This window comes from Trematomus bernacchii, unplaced genomic scaffold (assembly GCF_902827165.1).
Source record: "Trematomus bernacchii unplaced genomic scaffold, fTreBer1.1, whole genome shotgun sequence".
In the NCBI taxonomy this organism is placed as follows: Eukaryota; Metazoa; Chordata; class Actinopteri; order Perciformes; family Nototheniidae; genus Trematomus; species Trematomus bernacchii.
Window position 1 is genome coordinate 17439536 of NW_022988050.1, and position 23660 is coordinate 17463195.

Consider the following 23660-nt stretch of genomic DNA (forward strand, 5'->3'; position numbering starts at 1 on the left):
AAATAAGAGTTGCAGTACTCACCACGTCCTCCGTAGAGCCGGACAGAGCCTTCATCTCCTCCCTCTCCTTCTCCATGAAGGGAATCAGATGGCCCACCGCCCTCTTCATCACCCGGGCAGACTTGATCACCTGAAACACACCACGATCAGAAGTTAAGCAAACTGATCAAATACAGTTGTGAACATAAAATACATGTGTCTTGTAAATTCATGTTCTGTTTAGAATCAGAACCATCTTGCTCTGGGGCCATAGTGCTAACCACTGCCCCCCCCCCGTGTTGGAAACAATAAATGTATAATCAGCACTCCTTCATGCAGTTGCCATGGATGGAATTCAAATGCAATGCAAATGTTAAACAAACTCTATTTGAAATACATTACAGTCCCAAATTGATGGATTATAATCCTGATATCTGTGAGCAGCGACAATCAGCATTACTCAATAGAAGATAAAAAAAAGTAATTTTACAAACTTTGCCAACCATCAACAAGAAGACTATCACAGAATAAGAGTTCCTCCTACCTGTGGAAGGAACATCTTCCCAGCTCCGAACAGATCCCCCACCACCTTCATGCCGTTCATCAGGGGCCCCTCGATGATGTGCAGGGGCCGGGTGTAGCGGCCCACCTGAGCCCGACACTCCTCCACATCCTCCACCACATGCTTGTCTATTCCCTGACAGCAGCAACGCACCATGGAGCATTATGGAAGAAATGAAAAGAAATAGCCAACCTTAATCGTCAATAGGGGAAATCATGTTTGGTTTTGATATTTCTTAAATCAAATATAATGTTTCCTTGTTAATCTTTAAATTAAAAAGTAAACACAAGGTGAAACAAGGGCTGGAAAGTTAATTCTATGAAAATCTCTTCACATTCTTTCTTCTTAGCATTTTTGAGCTGTGCACATTGTAAAACTTCATTGTTTGTTATGTTAATAAATAAAGTGAAATGTTTTTTTGTTATAGAATAATTTAAGAATAGAATAAATCAAATGTGTCAACAACAAGCCAATGTAGAAAATCCAAATTATTAATCTTCTAGGTTCTAACACTAAATGAATCCAAATACAGCATCAACCGACATGTAGGCCTAATCATTTTAAATGTCCATCGTATTAATGATCACACATTGCATAGTTAGGGGCAGACCCGGCGGCAGACATACATCTCTGGGCGGGCATTTGATTTACCAGGGCGGGCCCACCCCGACACTTACATTTCCCGGGAAACCTGAATTTTCAACGGGGGGGGTTGTTAGACGCTCGAGATTTGTCAACGGGGGGGGGGGGGGGGGGGGGGGCGCTCGTGAATTGTTTTTTTACGGAAAGAGAGGGGTTTTAGGTTGCCATAAGGCTGTTGATGGTTTTGTGGCACATTTGTAATGCTGTGCCAACTTGGGCAAGCACGCAGGCAAATCCTGGATGGGCGGGCCTGGCCCCATGGGGCCCGCCCATGACGCCGGGTCTGGTTAGGGGCCCACAATATTAGTGATAAATGATCTGATTCAGAGTATAGAGAACATCTACAATCACCTCAATCCTTCCTTTGTCCACACAGGTAAATTACAGATGATATTTAACTGGCCACTTAACTTTACTGTAAAAAACGTACCCATGTCTGAGTGCACTTAAAACATTTGTTTGAGAATATTTAGAGACATGGATGACGTGAGTCTGAGTCTGATCAGCGTAGGTGAAGGAAAACTTTTTAAATGCCAGTATGTGTTAAACAATTAGTAGTGTTACCTTGATGAGAGCGTACTCCAGCCTCTCCTCCACACTTCCTTCCCTCCATTCATCCGTCTGAACCACCTTCTTCGCTCCTTTCACATTGTTCTGTGAGCAATAGCAGTAAAGGCGACAACTGTTAACCAAATGAACAACAAACTGGTGTATTACCTGTTTGCATGTGTTTATGCATGTGTGTATACCTGAGCGTAGGTCAGCAGTTTCTCAGTAGCCTCAGCGTCTCTGTTCCAGATGAGGTTCTCACACAGTAACAGCAGCTCTTTATCTATGTCATCATACACCGGCAGGTTCCCAGCATTCACTATGCCCATGTCCATCCCATCCTGAGAGAGGACAGAGCACACACAGTGTTACGGGTAGAAAGGATGTGGAAAAACGCAGTCAGGGCTGGCCTTGAACCAGACTGTAATTATGCTGCTGTAGGGTTAGACTGTTGAGAGACTTTCAGATTTCAGATTTGATCTCCTACTTTATCTATATGCTCTCATGCGGCATAAATGCATGTTGCTCACTCAGCATCCAGGACATTATTCCCAGAGTTCTTGTGTCTGTAACTACGCAGATTGCTCCACCTGGTGGCAACAGGAAGATTTTTGAGATCCTCCTAGATTTATCTTTTTTATGAACGTAATTATGTTTTATCATTTTAATTTTCTTTGTTGTAAATGTGTTGTCTTTTTTAATCTATACACACAACACCTGGGAGAGGGATCCTCCTCTGTTTCATCAACGTTTTCCTCATGAATTTGGGTGTGTAAACAGTGATATTGTACTAAATACAATTTGACTGACCTGTGTAGAAGCAAAACATGTGATTCATATGTCATACTGCCTTGGCTAGCATCATCACATTTACAAGCATCCCTATTGTCTTGGAATGAGACGTTCAACAATCATATTGGTGTACGGTTGAAGTGTCTTCACTTTTGGGCAAATACTGTCAGAATGAAATGTAACACTTCATAGGTTTCTATTAAAAATAAATGGTATGAAACTATTTGCTACTAAAGTTTATAGATTTGAGATTAAATATTCCAGCCCTAAACTATGCATGTCTTCACTCTCACTGTTACTGAAAGTGGCTCCTTTCTCTGATTGGGTCTCTGTGCTAGACGAGCTTCCTGGGGTTTGGCCAAAACAGCTATAAGAACTCTCATTTAACCTTCAGTCCCAACAATTTAAAAAAAGTAATTGTTAACACTTGTAAGGTGTGTTGGTTATATCTGTCAAATTGTAAAAGCCCTGTTGCTCTAATGCAAAACAAAATAGGGCAGGATAATAGTTGTTATGGTATTCTTAGCCAAACAAAGTAACCCTTCCTGTAGAACATTGTTGTGATTATTCACAATAAACCACAGACCCTGGTCTATAGTGTCACAGCTGTACTGATAGTGGGCTATGTGGGTGGGGGGTTGTGTTCAGGGCTCACCTTGATAGCCTGGTAGAGAAACGCTCCATGCATGGCTTCTCTGATGGCCTCCATCCCTCTGAAGGAGAAGGACAGGTTGGACAGACCTCCACTCACCCTGGCTCTTGGTAATGTTTCCTTCATGGATACACACACACACACATACACAAATGCATTTGTTTTCAAGTCTTTTGGGGATTTGTATGGCCCACAGTGAGTAAAGTGATGTTTTTTTCATAAGTAAACAGTATTTGTGTTAATTCAGTATGCAATAACTTGAGATCAATTCAAAAGTCAGCATGAAAAAAAGTAGAAGGTTTTAGGAGCTCAAACATACCAAGAAATACATTGAAAATAAGTCCAATAGAAATATTTAAATATTTACATTTTTAAGAGCATTTTTTCTTTGGTTATTGCATAAAGCTTGCCAGGATTTTTCTTCTTGGGTATAAATGAATTCAGTCAGGAACAGCAGTGGTTGCTTCCCACCAGTCTGTGTGAAGCTCCAACAACCCCACTCAGTGTTTCCTCTAGCTTTACTGCATTTGGGGGGGGGTGCTGCCTTAAAAGAGCACATGTTCAATGTGAAAAGTGACCGTAGATAGATTAGTTCAGTTGCGATTTGGCATATATATATATATATATATAAAAAAAAACACCTTGAATTTCAGGGGGGGCGCGGGGTTCCGTTGGGGTGGCACAGCGCCCCCCCAAGACAATGGTAGGGGAAACAATGCCACTTATCAAAAGGTTACTTAGAGGTGTCAGCAATGTGATTATTGATTCAAATGTTAATCTAACTGACCATGAACAGTTAAAATGAGCAGTACACAGTACGAGCGTATGTGTCATAGATTATTTGATTCAGAAAAGGTTGCTAAACAGACAAGTTGATGATCGGTTGAATAAATGCTTTGTTTTTCTCGACCGACAGGTGCATACCTTGATCATTCTGGTGGCTCTGATGAAGTATATGGCGAAGTCGTTGTGTTCCTCCATGCCTGTGCCGATGGTGAGAATGTTGGGGTCAAAGATGATGTCGTTGGGGTTGAATCCCACTTTGTTGACCAGCAGATTGTAGGCCCGAGTGCAGATCTCCACCTTCCGCTCTGCGTCTGTGGCCTTGAGAGGGGAGCAGACGTGTCACACATATGTGTGTGTGTGTGTGGTTGTGTCTGTCTGTGTGTGTGTGTGTATGTGTATGTGTATGTGTATGTGTATGTGTCAGTGTGTGTGTGTGTGTGTGTGTGTGTGTGTGTGTGTGTGTGTGTGTGTGTGTGTGTGTGTGTGTGTGTGTGTGTGTGTGTGTGTGTGTGTGTGTGTGTGTGTGTGTGTGTGTGTATGCGTGTGTCTGACTCCTTACCTGTCCCTCCTCATCAAAGGCCATGACGACCACAGCGGCTCCGTAGCGCTTCACAGTGGCAGCTCGGTGTAAGAACTCCTCCTCTCCTTCCTTCAGGCTGATGCTGTTCACGATACACTTCCCCTGACAGCATTTCAGCCCAGCCTCAATCACTGAGAAGTTAGAGGAGTCGATGCACAGAGGAACCTGGCAGGAGGAAGGGAAAGCACAGCTGTGAAAGAAAGATGGGCTAACTGTCTGTTTTTATTTACTGAGCAGATTAACATAAGGGAATTAGAATTTGCAGTTGTATGCCTTCGTCAGCTCGTTACAGTTGATATTCATATTTGTCAAAATGTCATAACTTCATAATTCTATACTCTTATTATATTTGTGTGGAAATAATAAGAATATAAATCATCTATATATGGCCAAAAGCATATTTTGTGAGGTCACATTGACCTTCTAATCGTCTCATCAGTCAGACGAGTCAAATTGGTGATTGTACCAGACGTAATTAAATTCCTTCAAGGGCTCCTTAGATATCAAGTGAATGATGTGGATGTGAGGTCACAGTCAGATCGACCTTTTGACCACCAAATTCTAATAATTCCATCTTTGAGCCAAATGTGAAGACATTCCCTCAGATATCACGTTTACAAGGACATAAGGACAGTGACATTTAACCACCCAAATCTAATCAGTTTGTCCATGAGTAAAAGTCCACACACATCCCTGATACTGAAATACACTCATCCTTTTGGTGAAAATCAGAAATAATAAGTAGACTCATGCTCTGTGAAGCTGAATGCTAACATCAGTATGCTATCATTTTGCACCACAATCATTATGATAATAAGGTCACATTTAGCAGATGTTATGTTTAACATGACAACAACCTGATTTAAGCATGTCAGAATGCTAGAATTAGCTAATTAGGTAACACAGAAGCTGCTGATAATGATTTTAGTTAGCTGGTTTTTGATCATAAACCAAATTATGGAAGTATCTTTTGACTTTATAATGGCACAAAGGGAAAGTCCTCACAATTCATTCAGGGGGGTGAATGAGTGTAAGAAATGTTGAAATGTTGTGACAATCGGTGCAATAGTTGCTGAGGTATTTGTGTTGGACCAACCGAAATTGTTATCCTTAGAGCTAGAGAACCCCAAAAATAATGTTCTCTCCTACAATAACACTTTGCAATTGTGGGAGATCGGTCGTCATTTCTGTAATATAGTGTGTCCCAATATACCTAATATAGTTACATGGCTTATCATATTGATGATTTATGAGTATATTCCACTGCCTTTCAGCTCCCTACCCGTGAGATGTCTGGCTCAGAACCAATCAAGTTACAGAAGCGGGCCATAGCTGTGGGCCCCTCCAGCATCCCCTCGTCCATGTTTATATCCAGGACCTGGGCCCCCATCTCCACCTGGGCTTTAGCAATGCTGAGAGCCTCCTGGACAACAGGCAGAGAGGAACCCAGTAAACAAACGGTTATATTCAAGATACAAGTACAGCTGCGCTCAGGATTAGACAGATTTTATGAAAGATTACAAATCATAACAATTACAACAACAAAATGTTGTGTCAAATGATCATATAATCATTTTAAACATATAGTCTTATACTCTGATTGCCTTTTCCTCTGTTAAATTGTATGTCTAGTCTTGTATGTGTTTAACAGAGACATATGTTTAGGATTTACATTTCAGGAGTGCAAAAGGAAGAGTAGAAGTGGATTTGCAAATGGTTAAGGACAAGGGGGTTTGATGGTTTAATGATGGGATGTAGGGACAGTTGGCTGTTTCCTTTCATGGATATATAGTGAGACTGTGAGCTGTGTTCGGGGTGCAGAACCTCTTTATCCTCTGAGGATGAAGTTGCTCTGTTCCTGCATTTGAGATCAATTCAATTGTATATTGACTTTCTTTATTACTTTATTAAATATAACAAAAGACAAACTTTGTCCATGAATCATTTATCCGTTTCTTTTAAGAATTTCCTCCATGCAAAACAATTATAATTGAAGTTGCTAGTGGGGATGACCTGGCCCCCGTATTTTCAATCATCCTATGCTGCCCAAAAACATGTTCAAATAGCAGCAAAATAATTACAATCTTCACAAAAACTGTACTGTCCTCAGAATGTGTCTCACCTCGTAGTTTCCTGACATGATCAGCTTGGCAAACTTGCGCGACCCGGCCACGTTGCAGCGCTCGCCGATGTTCACAAAGTTGGTGTAAGGGCCGATCCTGAACGGCTCTAAACCTGAAAAGGAGAAAATATTTGATCACATTAACTCTATGTTTTTGAGTCAAACAGGGATGAATAGAGGGAAGGGGGGTTACAGCACCACTATTTCATTCAAAAGATTAAAGCATAAACAAACTCCAATGCCTGAACATTTAAACGTTGTCCTGTTTAAATGTACATGCTTTGAGTTTTGATCTGGATTTCGTGTGTATAGTGGTGTATAGGAAATGCTGAAATAATAGCAGCTGATGTGTTAAACACATATAAATAAAGGTTGGTTATAAATGAAAAATACATACAAGCACTTTTATAGATCCTAAAGACAATAATTACTGTAACTGTAATCTGAAAAAGGGATTTTACTAGTTTTAACATAAAAGTATTTTTAAAATGAGATTTACCTGGCACATATTGCAGACTGCCTTTATGCAGAGTTTAGTTTTCACATGTTGTTACAGAAGGTTGTATTACCTGAGAGCAGCATGTAGTCCTGATAAATATCAGCAGCAGGAACTCTGGGCTGACACTGTTTGACTGCTTCTGATATGGCCCTGTTTGAGGAAGAAAGAGGGGATAGGAAAATATATTTTAAAAAATTGCCATGATTTTGTAATCACTTTAAAAAGAAAAAATGACATAATGACCTGATGTGTCCTGGTGTGGTCCCACAACAGCCTCCCACTATATTCACCAGGCCATCCATAGCAAATTCCTGCAGACACAGATATAATACATATTAATATTTAGTCAGCTGCTACAATGAGTCAGCAAGGATCAGCTATACTTTCTTAGAATATAGTATTGTTTGAATGACTAACTTTCTTTTTAAACAGGGTGGTTTTGAGACTACTGTCTGTTTTGGAGAGAGAACTGGTATTAAAAGAAATGCTATAGCACAAGTATGTACACATGCAAACTTGAGAATATTGAAATAAAACGTATATTGTTTTGTATCGAAATCTGACTTTTATCAAGGCGCTGCCACCATCTTGTGTTGTTAAAGTGATTCATCTGTAACGATCGCTCTCTTTATAGGTTCATGGAGTGGATGTTGCTGCAAGAACACTATACTGTAGTGAGTAATCAGCAATCCTAAGTCATAATGCGATCATTAACCTGAAGGATGCATGTATGTGCCAAAACGAGTATTCAATAATGATGAATACTTACTTATCACAATAATGATATTAAAGGGGACCTATCATGCAAAATGCACTTTTGTACGTCTTTTATACATTAATATGTGTCCCCGGTGTTCCAGGGAACTCACCAAGTGTCAGAAAACACAACCCTCTCTATTTACTTCCATACCCAAATCTCTAAAAAAGGGGCTGAACGGATCTGATACAAACTGATCCAGATTTGAACACTGTCCTGTCAGGACGGTGGCGCTACGGCTATTGGGCCAACTCTCCACCTATCAGGGGAATGTGGGGTTGGGCCACGGCCGGCCATTGCCGCTCGAAAGCGCTGGAGACGCTGTAGTACATATGCCAGGCCTGTAAGTGGCGCTGTAGTCTGCCACAAAAGCAGCGAAGAAGACTTCCCGCCCATAGTTACCATGGTTACCCTTCTGTTTATTCTCCGCTGTGGCTTTTTTTCTCCCTCCCCGAGGCAAGCGTTTGCTCCTGCTGCTTTAATTCAATGCAATCCCTCCCCGTCGAGGCAAGCACTGTAATTCTCTCCGGTTAGTCCACCAGCAGATGACAAACACCCACCTCTCCGCCTCTTCCAAGGAACGAGGGGACCGTGCGGCAGAGTTTCAGTTTCAGTTTCTTTCGCCGGTCAAGATGTCCGTTAAAGTTTAAATCTTCCGGACAAAATTAGAAAAGTGCCGGTCAAAGGTCTTCTTTGTTATTTATTGAGCTTTAAAACAAATGAATAACGACTCTATATAATAAAACACGGAGGACGGAGATCTCTTTTTCTCCCCCTCTTCTGACAGCCCAGCAGCTGATCAGAGCACGTCTCCCCTCTCCTGCAGGGGGGCGTGGTCAGCAGAATCAGCCCCGTAGACAGCAAACAGCACATAGAGTGAAATGAGGCATGGCTAAAATGCATGATCTGTTTGGTATTTTGAAAACAGAAACGTATAAATATACCTTATATAGGTATGGCCCTACAATATATCATTTAAATATAGCATGATAGGTCCACTTTAATGTATGTACATAATACCATTTTGTAAATAGTATTCTTGAAGAAGATTACTGTAACGTTTTTTAAATGTTGATACATAGATCAAATGACAGATCAATGTGCTATATAATGTACGTCAGAATCAGAATACCTTTATTAGTCCCACAGAGGGGACATGTACATTGCTACAGCAGAAAAGAGCCAAAGACAGCTTAATGTTACCTAAAGCGTGCATACTAAAGTATTAAAGATAAAAGAAGAAATCAATAATAGCATTAAACACCAGTCCTATAAATAAATGACGGAATAGAACCTTTAAATTGGAGGATGTTATTGTCGGGGTTTCGTCGTACTCTCCAAATGTGTTGGGAAGACCTGACAGAAAACAGAAGGCAGAGTTCATGGCATCATTACATCATCTCGGGTGCTCTGAGACATTTAGCAACATAAAGGCCACAGGTCAGTGTGTGCTACGGCTGAATCATTCACAGTGTGTGTACAAACATTCATATAAAACTAAAATTGCCTGAATTTATTTTCCAAAAACGTAGGAAACTGCTCATTTCTGTGGCTGTAGTCTGTGGTGGTATATCATTTTTATTACATTAAAAGGTTACAAATATTGTATCCCGCTCAATTCAAATATAAAATGTTTAATTTTATTTACAATTTCTAATAATTTATCTATACATTTGTTAACATCTGTAGCATATTGAGGTCATTGCACTTTTATATGAAGTCTGGAGTGTGAATTAATTGTTTATAGACTTCCAGAGTATAATGTATTACTTTAACAAAGAATCTGTTAGGGATGAGCAGCGCAGGGAGGACCCAAGTGCAGACAGACGATTGTTTAACAGCAAAAAACCTTTATTCAAGGCAACAGGATCAACAAAAAAACAGACAGGAACTATATCTCCCTCTAAGCACAAAAAGGAACTGAAGTTACCTACTGTAACTCCAGCTTCTATGAGTATTGGCGTAGCCCTCTAAGGCTATCGCTATTGGGTAATCCCCCTGCGCACCCGCGCAGCACTGAAACACTTGTAGTCCACGCCCGCCCGCAAGGTGGGCCCCACCCTCGGGCTCCCTTCCGGTATAAATAGGAAGGAGGCCCGACAATCTGCTCCCACACAAAAACAACTTTTCTTTAGCTATTCGTGGAGCCAGTGGGGCCCAGAACTTAGAGGGCTACGCCAATACTCATAGAAGCTGGAGTTACAGTAGGTAACTTCAGTTCTATTTCGTATATGGCTTCGCCCTCTAAGGCTATCGCTATTGGGTTAAGGGCGAAGCAAGATGTAGTCTGCGCCCCACTGGGTCGCCCCGGTACAAGAAGCACAGACACACCTGCTCAGATGATAACCCATGCCTATTGCGCCATGCGAATGGCGCATCACAGTCCCAGGAATATAGCATAACATGAATATTTACCATGAGGGGGACGAAGGCTGGGAACAATACATACCTGCCGCTGTGAGAAAGTAGAGACGAAGGTCACACTTTGCCCAGTGACAGAAAGGAGGGGGAATAGCAGCTCTCTGCGTGCAGACAGGCAGGAGAGCGCACAGCTGGGTCCCCAACATCACTCACTCTGACAAGACATTCCGTACGAAATGTGTCAGGGGAAAAAGGGGGATGTCCCTCTCATAAGAGGGAAATACAGGCCACTCTCCGTGTGCCGAGGCAGGAGAGAGGCGCACAGCTGGATCCCTGACGTCACTCACTCTGACAGGACACTCAGCACAGGGTGTGTCAGAGAGGAATGGGAGACATCCCTCAAATAAAATTGAATAAATGAACAGGGAGAAGACCAAGATGCAGCAATGCAAAGCCGTGGAGGAGGAAATTCCTCTGGTGGAGTGCGCATTGATGTTCTCCGGGGGATCCACCCCAGAGGAGACATATGCCTGTGACACAGCCTCACACAGCCAGTGTGACAGCCGCTGTGCAGACAGAGGCTGCCCGATCGAGCACTCTCTGTAATGCACAAACAGGCGCTGAGAACGGCGCCAGGCAGCCGTGCGCGCCACATAGCAGGACAGCGCGCGCACAGGACAGAGGAGATGAGACGTGGCTTCTTCCTCCGACCTGTGAGGAGGGGGAAAGAAGCCATCCAGGGTGATCACTCTTGACCTAAAAGAGCTTGTGATGACCTTTGGCATAAAAGCCGGGTTAGGGCGTAAAACAGCTGAACTGCCATCTCCTTGGATCCGGAGGCATGACGGAGCCACAGAGAGAGCAGACAAATCACTCACCCTTTTTGCTGATGTTAGAGCCAAAAGTAGTACTACTTTGGCTGATAACATCTTAAGGGGAACCTGATCTAAAGGTTCAAATGGGGCTTTGCTTAGTGCGCGTAACACCAAAGCCAAATCCCACTGAGGCGCTAGTGCACGTGACACAGGTCTGAGTCTCCGTACTCCTCGCAGAAAACGTTTCGTCAGGGGGTGACTAAACACCGTCCCGACCCCGAAACCCACATGACAAGATGATATGGCAGCAGCATACACCTTGATTGTGTTGAAAGCCAAATTCCTGTCCAACAACAGCTGGAGGAATGACAGCACGTGAGGCAGGGGGCACGTAATGGGGTCCAGGCTTTTTTCTACACACCAATGCTGGAAAGCTGTCCACTTGGCTGTGTAGGACGCTCTGGTAGACGCGGCCCTGGCTCCCTGAATGGTCCGTACAACATCTTGAGAGAGGCCCAGCCCCTCTAAGTGTTCCCGTTCAGGGGCCATGCCCATAAGTGCTGGCCTATCACAGGGTGACTGTTGATCGCTCCCTCCACCTGCGAGAGAGCGTCCCCGCGCTACGGAATTTCCCACGGTCTGCCTGACAGCGTACGCTGTAGGCATGGAAAGTAGGATCACTGACAGTCGCTCCTCCTGCACTCGGTCCAGGAACCGAGGGATCAGCGGAACTGGTGGGAAAGCGTACAACAGTCCCCTGGGCCATGGTCGATGTGCGAACACGTCCACCCCCAGGGGGGGGTGGTCCTGCGCTTTTAGGGAGAACCAGAGGGCGCATTGCGCGTTCCCGCGTGCGGCGAACAGATCCACCTCTGCTCTCCCGAACCGGCTCCATACCTGGGAGACCAGCTCGGGATGGAGGCTCCAGTCCCCCTGGCGAGGACCTCCTCTGGACATGAGGTCTGCCCCTTTGTTCAGTTCGCCGGGAACATACATTGCTCTGATGGAGAGCAAGTGTGCGCGCGCCCAGATCAACAGCGGCCTGGCTGTTTTCAGAAGCTGCACTGAGCGTACTCCGCCCTGGCGATTGATGTAGGCTGCCGCGGCTTTGTTGTCTGTGCGAATTAACACATGCTGATTCCGCAGCAACGGGGCAAAATACTGGATTACTCTCCGTACGGAGAGCAATTCCAGCACGTTTATGTGGAGGGACATGTGAGCCGGCCACTGTCCCCCCACTGCCTGTGACATACACGTTCCTCCCCACCCTGAGAGAGATGCGTCTGTGAACACCGAGATGTGTGACGTAACTCTGCCCAGGGGCACACCCGCTGACAGGACGTGGGGACTTTTCCAATAGGTTAAGTCTGAACCCACGGAAGGAGGGATGGCCACCATGCGCCTCTTCTGTCGCACGGGGTCGATGCGCAGGCGAATAAACCACCTCTGGAGTCTCCTCATGTGAAGGAGACCCAGGGGAATCACCACGTGACCAGCTGCCATCATGCCAAGCAGCTGCATCACGGAGAGGGCTGTCACCACGCTGCGAGGTGTGACGCGTCGGAGAAGAGCTGTCAGTGCCTCCACTCTCTGCTGTGAGAGTCGCGCTCTCATGCGGGCTGAGTTCAATTCCACACCCAGGTAAATAATACTCTGGGAGGGAAGAGGGCAGCTCTTCTTCCAGTTTATTATGAAACCCAGCTTTGACTGATGTGATACGAGCTGTACCGTCTGTAAAGCAACTTCCTCTCTGGAGCGAGCCAGCAATAGCAGGTCGTCCAGGTAAAACAGCACTCTCATCCCTCCTCTGTGTAGCGGCTGCAGCGCCGTCTCTACACACTTCGAAAAAGTGCGAGGAGCCAGGGAATATCTGAACGGCAGACGGTTGTACTGGTACGATATTCCCTGGAATGAGAAACGCAGGTATTTCCTGTGTTTTGGGATGATGGCTACGTGGAAGTATGCATCCTTCAGGTCTATCGATGTGAACCAGTCTCCCTGGTGAACACATTCCAGCACCTGTCTGATCATCAGCATGTGAAAAGGCCTTTTCATTATGACCTTGTTGAAAACTGACAGATCGAGGATGGGTCTCATTCCCCCTGTCTTTTTCGGGACAAGAAAATAGCGGGAGTAATACCCCTGATTTTCTTCCCCTTGAGGAACCCTGGAAATAGCCTCTTTCAACAGGAGTTCCCGCAGCTCTGCCTGGAGCGCAAGACACTGTTCCTGGGATGACAGGAGTGTTTCCTGTATCCCATTGAACTGTGGGAGGGGAGAGGCGAACTGCAGGGTGTACCCTCTGCTGATCAGCCTGCTCATCCATCTGTCCATCAGACACACGCGCTGCCACTCTGAGAAATACTCTGAGAGCGGGCGCACATGCTCGAGATGTGTTGTGGTCGTCATGGCGACGAGCCACGTCAGAGCCCTCGCCGCCGCTGCCTGTGAGGCAACCCAAGGTGGGCCTGGAGCGAAAGGGCTGAGGGAGCCTCCACACGCTGCGTTTCACTCTGGCTCTCATCATGAGGCGTGTACACGCTCAGGGGATGAATGGAGATGTATGCAGTGTTGACCACATGAGGCGTTACAACGGCGCTCATGGGTTTATTATGACCGTGTGTAGGAGACGTATCTCGGACAGAGGAATGCAGCGAGCTCTGCGGTTTATTAACCGATAGGTTAAAACCAGCAGGCTTCTGCAGCGAGCCCTGCTGTCTACTAATCAACAGATTGGTGGCAGCTGGCTTAGTTAGCGAACTCTGCAGTTTATTAACCGATAGATTAAAAAGTGCAGGTTTTTGCAACGAACCCTGCTGGCTACTAACTGATAGGTTATAGACAGCTGGTTTACACAGAGTGGAGGATATGTGAGAAACACTTGATACTGATGACTCAGACAAAAAGTTGGAAAATGAACCCATTTTATTTTTCTCACAATCCCCCCCAACACGTCAAAGGCGGCTCTGCTTCCTTGGAGGCTCTCGTGGAGCAGACACAGAGCGGGAGTGCCTCACTCCCCGTTGACTCACCGCCGAGAGACCCCTTCGTCTCTGGGGTGGCGGGGGAGCAGAGACGCGGGGCGGAGCCCCTGCCGCCGCCGACGGGCGCTGACGCCGCGGCTGCGGTTGCTGAGAATGCCTCTCCGCCTGCCGCTGTGGCCGGGTTGGACGCTGCGGCTGCTGCGGCTGCTGCGGCTGCTGTTGCGGCTGCTGCGGAGCCAGCTGACGTGCTGGCGGATGTCGTCCGCCTGTTCTGCAGCCGCCTTCATGGACTCCACCATGGCGTGGAACTGGGGTCCGAACAGCCCGTCCGGGCTGATTGGAGCGTCCAGTAGCACCTTCCTGGCCGTCTCTGTAACAGACGCCTGCTGCAGCCAGAGGTGGCGCTGGATCTGCGTCACCCACGCGGCGATCCTTGCCTGGGAGACAGCGACAGACGCGCACAGTGTGAGCGCCGTGCTGGCCGCCTTGGCGATCTCCTCCGCTTCATCAGCGGCCAAGGTGGTGGACCGCTCCACCAGCGTCACCACCGAGTTAGAGAGCAGCGTGATGTTGTTCGCCGCCGCCGACGCCTGAAAGGCACACTGGTGCACCCGGTCGGCCTGGCGGGCGACATACTGGTCCGTGGGGGAGGCCAACGTAGGACGCCGTCCAGCGATCATGTTGGCCTGCCTCACCCCAAAAAACGCCGTCAGGCCCGGCTCCAGCGAAGGGGTGGCTGGGAATCCAGCATCTGTAAATCCCTCCACCTTGGTGAGGGGAACAAATGTGGCCACCAGAGCCTTCAGGGTCCTTGGGTTCGCCGCCGCCCCCTCCTGGTACCTCCTGATGGCGGGGAAGCGTGGCCAGATCGGATCACTCCTGACCGTCTGCACCCGCGAAAAAACTCCGGCCATGTCGTCCGGAGCACACCTCTCCTGAGCTAGGGGAACGGGGAGACCTCTGCAGGCGACCGCCTTGCAAATGATCCCTGGCAGTTCCCCCAAGATGCCACCTATCGCCGGCAGCGCCGTGGTGACGGAGAAGGGGACCGCGTGCTCGGCCGCCAAGTCGGCACCCTGGTCCGACTCTGTCTCCCCCGTCCGGGGGAGAGGAGGGAGGGGAGAACCATACGGTGAACCGTGGAGGGAGACGGGGTAGGAGTCGTCCGACTCCTGCCCGGCACTCGGCTCCAGGGACACGAGGCTGCCGTCCACGGGCTCGAAAACCTGGACGGGCCAATCGTCCTCCTCGGCCGCAGCAGCGAGAGCGTCCGCTCTACGCTTCCTGTCGTCCGAGGGGAGACGGGCACAGTGCGTGCATGCGACCTGCTGGCTGAGAGCCGCGTACGCGTGCTCTGGCCCCAGGCAGGATTCGCATACAGTGTGCTGATCGTAGCTCATAATATAACCTGATCCACATGAGGGACAATCTCTGACGCAATTGTTGCTCATGTTCTCTGTTATATCGCTAAGTGTCTCTTGTGCTTCAGTAACGGGGTGCTGAAGAAAAAGAGGGAGCAGATTGTCGGGCCTCCTTCCTATTTATACCGGAAGGGAGCCCGAGGGTGGGGCCCACCTTGCGGGCGGGCGTGGACTACAAGTGTTTCAGTGCTGCGCGGGTGCGCAGGCGGATTACCCAATAGCGATAGCCTTAGAGGGCGAAGCCATATACGAAATAGAACCCACAAAACCCCAACAGAAAACAAGAACTTAAATACACACATGGCCAATCAAGACGACAAGACACAGCTGGGGAGGGGAGGGAAAACACAAAGACACAGGTGAACAGAATCAGGTAATCACACAGGAGGGAAAACACAGACAGGAAACAAATACACACATGACAGACAGGGGTTGCGGTCGAATAGTCCATTTAGCTTAGGAACCTTCCTAACGGAGTGAAATGACCCGGAAGTCCCTCAGTGGCAGCCATGATAAGTGCCGTTCGAATTCTCTAAATGATAGGAAAGGAGGTTTCAAACATCCTTTATAACCTCCTTTAGCTTAGGAACCACTGGACCTCCCTAACCTAAAGGAGAGGAGAAAATGCTGCCCCACAATGCCTTGCGGCCGCGGCATTTGCCGTCACACAACAGTCGGCCGTTCACGGAAACAACCGATTATGAACGAGAAATGATATCATGAAAGTTACGGTGCTTATTAAGCATTTTAAAACGTATGTGGTAAGTTGCCAAAGTGCTTTGTTTTGAACGTTCATCAGTATTATAATCAAAAAGAGAAATATGAACGTTAGTTTTTACTGAAATGATCAAATAAAGTCAACATTTCACAGTGTTTACTGAGCTGTGTGGGGTTTGTTCAACTTTTAAAAGATGTTTGAATGGTGATATACACAGTGATAGATGTTAAGGACTAACGTTTATAATAAATACATTTGTATTGATTTTAAGATCTTTTCATACAATCATACGTATTGGGATCATTTGTATTAATGTGGACCGGAGGGAGAGGGTGACGAGCATAAGTTTCACTTTCCTTTTTTATTTCAATTCCAACTTTGGTCATGAAGAATATGTTTCTCTGTTGTCCCCGTTCATAAAGCATAAAACAACAGCATCAGAGCACGGTGCAGAGTCTCTAGATGAGTTTACAGTAGTCCCTCGTTCTTATTAAACATCCATGTTGTAGTCCGCTGTAGAGAAAACTGTAGTTTCCATAGTTTCCCCACAGCAGCAGGCGCACATTTATGACCTCCGCTGGCGCATCATAAACACGTCGGATAGTGAAAGTGCAGTCGGATTCTCTAAAGTGCCGCAGTCTCTTCTCCTAAGTCCTTTTGAATTCTCCTATCCACTATCCCTTAACCCCATGACGTTTCACTCCGAGGTCAAGGAATAGACGATAGGGTTAGACGTTAGGAGCTGATTTTTGGACTATTCGACCGCAACCAGGGGGTGAACATCCTTGAATGAAAAACAGGAAGCCGACAGTCCTAGACAATTCCAAAATAAAACATAAAATAAACAGATCCTAACAGAATCATTGCATTTCATTTTTTTTTTTTGCTTAATGCAATATAAACTCCTCAAAAAAAGTTTGGAAACGTTATTTCGGTCGATTATTCCTCCCCTTTAATAATACCAATTGGTATTGTATTTTATATAGTTGGAAAGCCTGATTAGTCACCTTTACAACGAGGTACAACTTGTAAAGATCGTGCATTCGTGGAATGAGCAACACAGCTAACCGTGTGGGTAGCGGCCCAAAACAATTTGCCAAAATCCCCTGCAATATTCTTCTGTTGGTATTCACTCTCGTTTTGAGCTTCAAGTGCTGGCAGGTGTATGCCAGTCACAGGTGTGTGTGACTGACACCTGATTACAGGCAAGATTTGCACAACGGTACCTGTGACGAAGATGGCTTCGTCACTGTGGACTGACGGCTTTGGGCTTTGTATATTGCACATGTGTTTTATTTTGAAAAGGGTTCCCTTTCCCCATGTCTGTTGCTCCTGATTATGTTCACCTGGTGCCCTGTGTTGTCTCCTCCCCCCTCACCTGTGTCTTGTTGGGTTAATTAGTGTGGGTATTTAGGCTCTGTGTTTCCTGTTTTGTTTGGGGTGTGAGATCCTTGTGGCTCACGTGAACAGCGAGATTGAGGCTGTGTCATGTGCCCGTGAGTAATAAATGCCCACACCGGGTTGTATTTTGGACGTTCTGCCTCTGCCTCCTTGCTTGGTCGGGCTGCTCAACGGTCAGCTTCACAGTACCACAGACAGATCTCTGATCAGACGGTGAGTAACAGACTGCACATGGCCGGTCTTCGTGCTTATAAGGCTGCCAGGAAGCCTGCAATGACTGCCCTTCACCGTCAGGCCCGTTTGCGCTGGTGTCGACAGCACCGACAGTGGAACCTAAGAATGTGGGGGAACGTCATCTCACATCTCTCTCACAGGCAAAACAGAACTTGTCATCATTGAAGGCAATCTCAATGCAGTGAGATATCGGAATGAGATTCTGGAGCCAGTGGATATCCCATACCTCCAGAATCTGGGACCTAACTCCATCCTCCAGGAGGACAACGCTCGCCCCCACAGAGCCAGGATCATCACAGAGTACCTCCATAATTTGGGAGTGGAGAGGATGGAATGGCCTGCCATGAGTCCAAACCTCAACCCAACTGAACACTTGTGGGATCAGCTTGGGCGTGCTGTACGTGCCAGAGTGACCAACGCAACCATGACTTGCGAAAAATCCTGGTTGAGGAATGGGATGCCATCCCACAGCAGTGTGTGACCAGGCTGGTGACCAGGCTGGTGACCAGCATGAGGAGGAGGTGCCAAGCTGTTGTGGCTGTGTATGGATCTTCCACACGCTACTGAGGTCCCTGACAGTGTAAAAATGGCCAATATGTGTTGTTTTTTCCTTATTACTGTGGGAGAGTGCAATCATCCAATCCAACAAGCAACTCAAAACGAGAGTGAATACCAACAGAAGAATATTGCAGGGGATTTTGGCAAAACTTTTTGGGCCGCTACCCACACGGTTAGCTGTGTTGCTCATTCCACGAATGCACAATCCTTACAAGTTGTACCTCGTTGTAAAGGTGACTAATCAGGCTTTCCAACGATATAAAATACAATACCAATTGGTATTATTAAAGGGGAGGAATAATCGACCGAAATAACATTTCCAAACTTTTTTTGAGGAGTTTATATACAAAATATAGAAATAATTTAGTAAAATGTGAACTATTAAGTCCATGCCCGCACTGTGCTGAAGACACGCTGTTGTTCAGAAGAGTGAGGGTTACCTGCATTGGGATAACAGATGATAAAAGCTGAGGTGCTTTTCCCGATGGCTTCAATGAAGGGCCTCATCTCTGTGGCCCCCAAGGCACAGTTCAGACCAATGCTGCAACAAAGAGACAGAACCAGGGGAGACTGGAGGTCAGACTCACACTGCAGCATAGAGGGGGAGAGGAGGAAGTCGGTGTTTTAATATATAGTGTGTGTAGTTGTGTGTTAACTCACCAGAGAGGGTTAACGTGGGACAAACTCACTACGAAGGCTTCTCCTGTCTGACCGGAAAGAGTTCGTCCACTCCGGTCCACGATGGTCCCTGAGATCTGTGTGATGAGAGGGACAGGAAGGAAAGAATAAAATAATACCCACAGTTCATCCTTGGTAAAAGCGCCAATGTGTTTTAAACACTTGGTCAAATGGTGTTCAATTGAAATTAAGAGAACATAGAATATTTTAAATATAATATTTATAAAAAAGATTTGTATGTGCAATCAAGCAGACTAACAACCAACCCTCTAACCTAGGAACAAACATTGATACAATATCACAAACTTACAAAAATAGGTTTCCTTTCATAGCTCTTTTCAAACAGCAGGTCGATGGCAAACAAGGCAGCCTGTAAATACAAAAATAAAGAGGTAAACACAAAGACACAATATCAGGTTACAACTTAATACAATTCATCTGGTCTCATAAACCTTAAGTCAGATGTGGAGCATATTCAGGGAAAATACTCTTTTGAAATTTGAAAGACATCACAGGCCACCTTAAAGAAAATTAAAGGTCCCATGTCATGGCCATTTCTACTGATCATAATTCCATTGTTGAGATCTACTAGACTAGATTTACATTGTTCAATGTTCCAAACTCACATTGGTTTCTCATGCAGCATCTCTGTATAGTATGTGTATTCACTCTCTGTCCTAAACGGCTTGTTGGAGCTCCTGCCCCCCCTCCCTGTGAGCCCAGTGGCCGTCTGCGAGACAGCGAGACACAGCGAAACCCAGCCCGAAACACACACACACACACCCGCAGCCTGGCTGGGAGTTTGTGTGTGTGCTCAGGCTGAGTTCCGCGGTGTCTCGCTGACCCCACACCAGTGAGCCAGCTCACACTGTCCGCTCCTAGCAGCAGCGAGTCTCGCAACGTCCCGCCGAGTGTGTGTGTGTGTGTGTGTGTGTGTGTGTGAGGAAGTCCGCGGATTGGTCCAAACGTAACGGCTCCGCGGACATTACGTTACGTCACTATACCCAAATACGTCACTATACCCAAGAAATAAACAATGGAAAAAGAGAAATCTCCAACGAGGCGTTCTGGGGCAGCATAGACAGGTATTTTCTGTGTTAGAGTTTTACTCCCTACAGGGTTTACTTTGAGGGTTTGTGACTCTGCACACCGTATACATGCAGAAAAACCTTCATAACACACAAGGGGACGGGTAATAACCGGAAAAGCATGACATGGGCCCTTTAATATTAAAGCTGAGTGTATCAGCTCACAAGTAATAATAGTATATACTCATGTATGTTCAGTTTAAAAATGAACAGAGAATGAAGAAAGTGTCTAATATATAAGGTGTCTAAAAAGTGTCTAATATGGAGTATAAGTAAACATTTTTCTCTTTCTTTTTTGCAATATAAATGGAAAAAATACAATCGGCCACATCAACGTACTGAAGCCTCTGAATATCACACTCTAGGTGAGAAGTCAAAAAAGCAGCATCTACATAATAAATAAAAAACTTTTTAACTTCAGATTCTTACTTTTTAACATTTATTTTGCCAATTTTATTTTCTCAAACCAAACAGTAATAAATGTAGCTAAAGCAAGACAGCAGTATCCAGTTAAAGCTCCTGGTGAGATATTGCTAGCAAGCCTTAACTATAGGCACAGCTACTCATCCCAAAATGAACATTGGCCTGTCCTTCGCTTCCATTAGATTTGAGCAAAGGTACAAGAAAAACATGTGCTTCTGGTTACATTAGTCTCTCCACTTTGAATGATGTTTTTGAGAATGTGGTGAACTTTTAAGTGGGATAATCACATGTGCATGTGTACATTTACTTTCCCTGTTTACTTTAGCTGTTTCTTGTCAGCACAATATGAGTTTTGATTAACTCATATTTTGATAATTTAGTCTGACCATTGGTGGTACTGCTGTGGAGCAGGTGAGCTGCACCAAATTCCTGGGGGTGCACATCACCGAGGACCTCTCCTGGAGTAACAACACCACGTCAATCAGCAAGAAAGCCCAGCAGCGCCTCTACTTCGTCCCCCCCATCGAACCGCAAGACCATGCAGCACATCGTAAACACAGCTGAGAGGATTATCGGTGCCTCACTCTTGGAAATTGACAACACCCGCCTCACCCGCAGAGCACTCAGCATTGTGGGTGACCCCACCCATCCCTCCACCTGTCTCTTCACCCTCCTGCCTTCAGGGAGGAGGTTCCGCAGCCTGAGGTCGAGCACAACCAGACTGAAAAACAGTTTTTTACACCAGGCTGTCAGGAGGCTGAACTATCTCCCCTCCCTCCCCTCTCTCCCCCCTGCCCCCACTGGACTATAACTCCCCACACACACTCAGACACTCAAATCCAGCACCAGACACTTTTTACGCTGCTATGGACAATCTGGCAATAATGCACATTCTATGGACAATCTGCACATTCTATGGACAATCTGGCAATAATGCACATTCTATGGACAATTTTGCACTAATGTACATTCTCAAATATTGAAGTGACTGTTATTTTGTATATTGATTGTTGTGTTTTTATTTAGGTCTTAATGTGTGCACATGTAAAAATGTGTCTTTGATTCTATGTATATATATATATACATATTTGCACACATATTTTTATATAAATTGTTTTATATTCGGGATTGTGGGAAACGGTATTTCGATCTCTCTGTCTGTACACACAAACTGGAAGATTGACAATAAAGTTGACTTTGATACCACTACACAATCCAATATGATGGCGAGGGGAAGATGTTGCGAAATGCGTTGTTTCATTTCTTTAGTCTTTTGCTAAATTGTCACTTTAGCTCGACCATCGCTAACAGCCATCCTAACTTTTGTCTCGAATGGAATGGTCTTGCGAAAATCATAAGATATGAAACCGAATCTCTAGTGGTGGACACAATACTACCGTTGCATGGTTATTTACCGTCATTTCAGCCAACCCTATTGATCTATTTATGGTCATACGTTAACAAACCTTGGCGTTGGCTGTATCAAAGATGGTTTCCACCAGAAGGATGTCTGCTCCCCCGTCCAACAAACCTCTGACCTGCTCCGAGTAGGCTTCCACCAGCTCGTCAAACGCTGGGGAGGAAACACACACAGTCAATATGTTTATGATCAGGAAGGATTGTAATTGGCTGTCTGCTGTGCATAAAGAGGCGGCATGTTACATACATGCAACAAACGACACATAACCATGAATATTTAAATCAGTGTGTATGATGTTTCATCATGTTGTATCAAGCAACAAAAGTTAGCATGATGTGTTATTTGACTTAATCAACATTTCATGTCATGACTTGTTCTATTCAAATGTCAGCCAGCATGAACAATAATAACTGAACCACTGTGGTCACTTGTTTGGTTGAAGTCTTATCGAATATATTTCTATTTCTAAACATAATTGTTTAATACTTATAATCCCTTGCCTTATCATATGTCCAACTATTTGGCCCCTGAAACATACAGTCACAAAAAGAGCTTAAGGCAGCAGATGTGTACCTGGTGTGTCAAAGCTTGACAACACTAATGACAAAAAACTTCTAAACAAGTTACTCTATTCTAAAATGCATTTAATTAGTAACATTATTTTCCCTTTAATGTTTTATTTTTGTAAAGCACTTTGAATTGCCTTGAGTTGAAAGGTGCTACTGTATATAAATAAACGTTGTCATATAACTTTGTTTATTATATCTTAACATTTTAAACCAATGTTTGGACTGATGAAGTCAATGTTTAAGAAGTATTTAGTTATGGTAAGATACATTTAAGGGTACTTAGTTAGTGTTAGGTGTTTGTTAGCTTGTACGTGTTTCTGTATAATGCATGAGCTCTCTCCAGTTCTAGATATGTTAGTAATATATATTGTAAATAGCAGAGGTGGGAGAAGTACTCAGATCTTGTACTCAACCCGTTTAGCCCTGAGCCTGTTTTTCAGGTCTCAGGCTCGAAAATGACATTCCCAGAACAAATGACCATATCTTCCCTTCTAAAAGGGTTAAATTAATAATCTTTTTTCTCAAAGTAATGATAAACCTGTGAGTTGGATGTAGAAAAGTCAGAACAATATAGATGTTTTTTATTTTAAAGAAAATTCAGATTGAACATAGTAAAAAACTGTAAATTATAGTGTCCGTCCAAAAATTCTTTTTTACTTATAGTGAAAACTACCCTTGGATGATGGTAAGGTAGACTAATACCCCTTTCACACCAAGGCTTTTCCCCTTCTAGCTCCGTGCTAGAGCTTTTCTGGTTCAGAACCGGTTCTTCGGTTTAGCGCCGGCTCTTTTCACACCGCTCAGAGCCCGACTGGTGCTGCCGCTGCTGCGTCATGACGTCACAGTTTACGTCGCTGATTTTCTCCCCAACGGAGCTCACCTCACAACAACAACGGGCCGGGGACTGCGTCGGGTCGATGATCGTGTTGCTTTTAATCATACGAAGCCAGATTAAATTAAATAACGACTTCTCCAACCTTATACTTTTCTCCAGAGTGCCGTGGTTCATTGTTTATTAATGTGTTTCAGCGGCATTTACCGACCGCTGCAGTGCTGGCTGCTCTTCCACG

General features: G+C 45.3%; 1 protein-coding gene across 1 annotated transcript in view; it reads right to left on the reverse strand.

Annotated features, from left to right (window-relative positions):
• mtr (5-methyltetrahydrofolate-homocysteine methyltransferase) overlaps positions 1-23660 on the reverse strand; it is a 54384-nt gene that overhangs the window by 13905 nt on the left and 16819 nt on the right. Inside the window, exons 6-22 of the mRNA XM_034120168.1 lie at positions 22068-22174; positions 19401-19460; positions 19073-19167; positions 18853-18953; positions 9215-9276; positions 7407-7474; positions 7234-7313; positions 6665-6777; positions 5825-5965; positions 4522-4707; positions 4101-4280; positions 3544-3720; positions 3180-3296; positions 1933-2073; positions 1748-1837; positions 524-676; positions 23-130 (exon numbers count right to left, since the gene is read on the reverse strand). Coding sequence (XP_033976059.1) covers positions 23-130; positions 524-676; positions 1748-1837; positions 1933-2073; positions 3180-3296; positions 3544-3720; positions 4101-4280; positions 4522-4707; positions 5825-5965; positions 6665-6777; positions 7234-7313; positions 7407-7474; positions 9215-9276; positions 18853-18953; positions 19073-19167; positions 19401-19460; positions 22068-22174 — 1979 coding nt within the window. The remainder of the gene's footprint in view (positions 1-22; positions 131-523; positions 677-1747; positions 1838-1932; positions 2074-3179; positions 3297-3543; positions 3721-4100; positions 4281-4521; positions 4708-5824; positions 5966-6664; positions 6778-7233; positions 7314-7406; positions 7475-9214; positions 9277-18852; positions 18954-19072; positions 19168-19400; positions 19461-22067; positions 22175-23660) is intronic.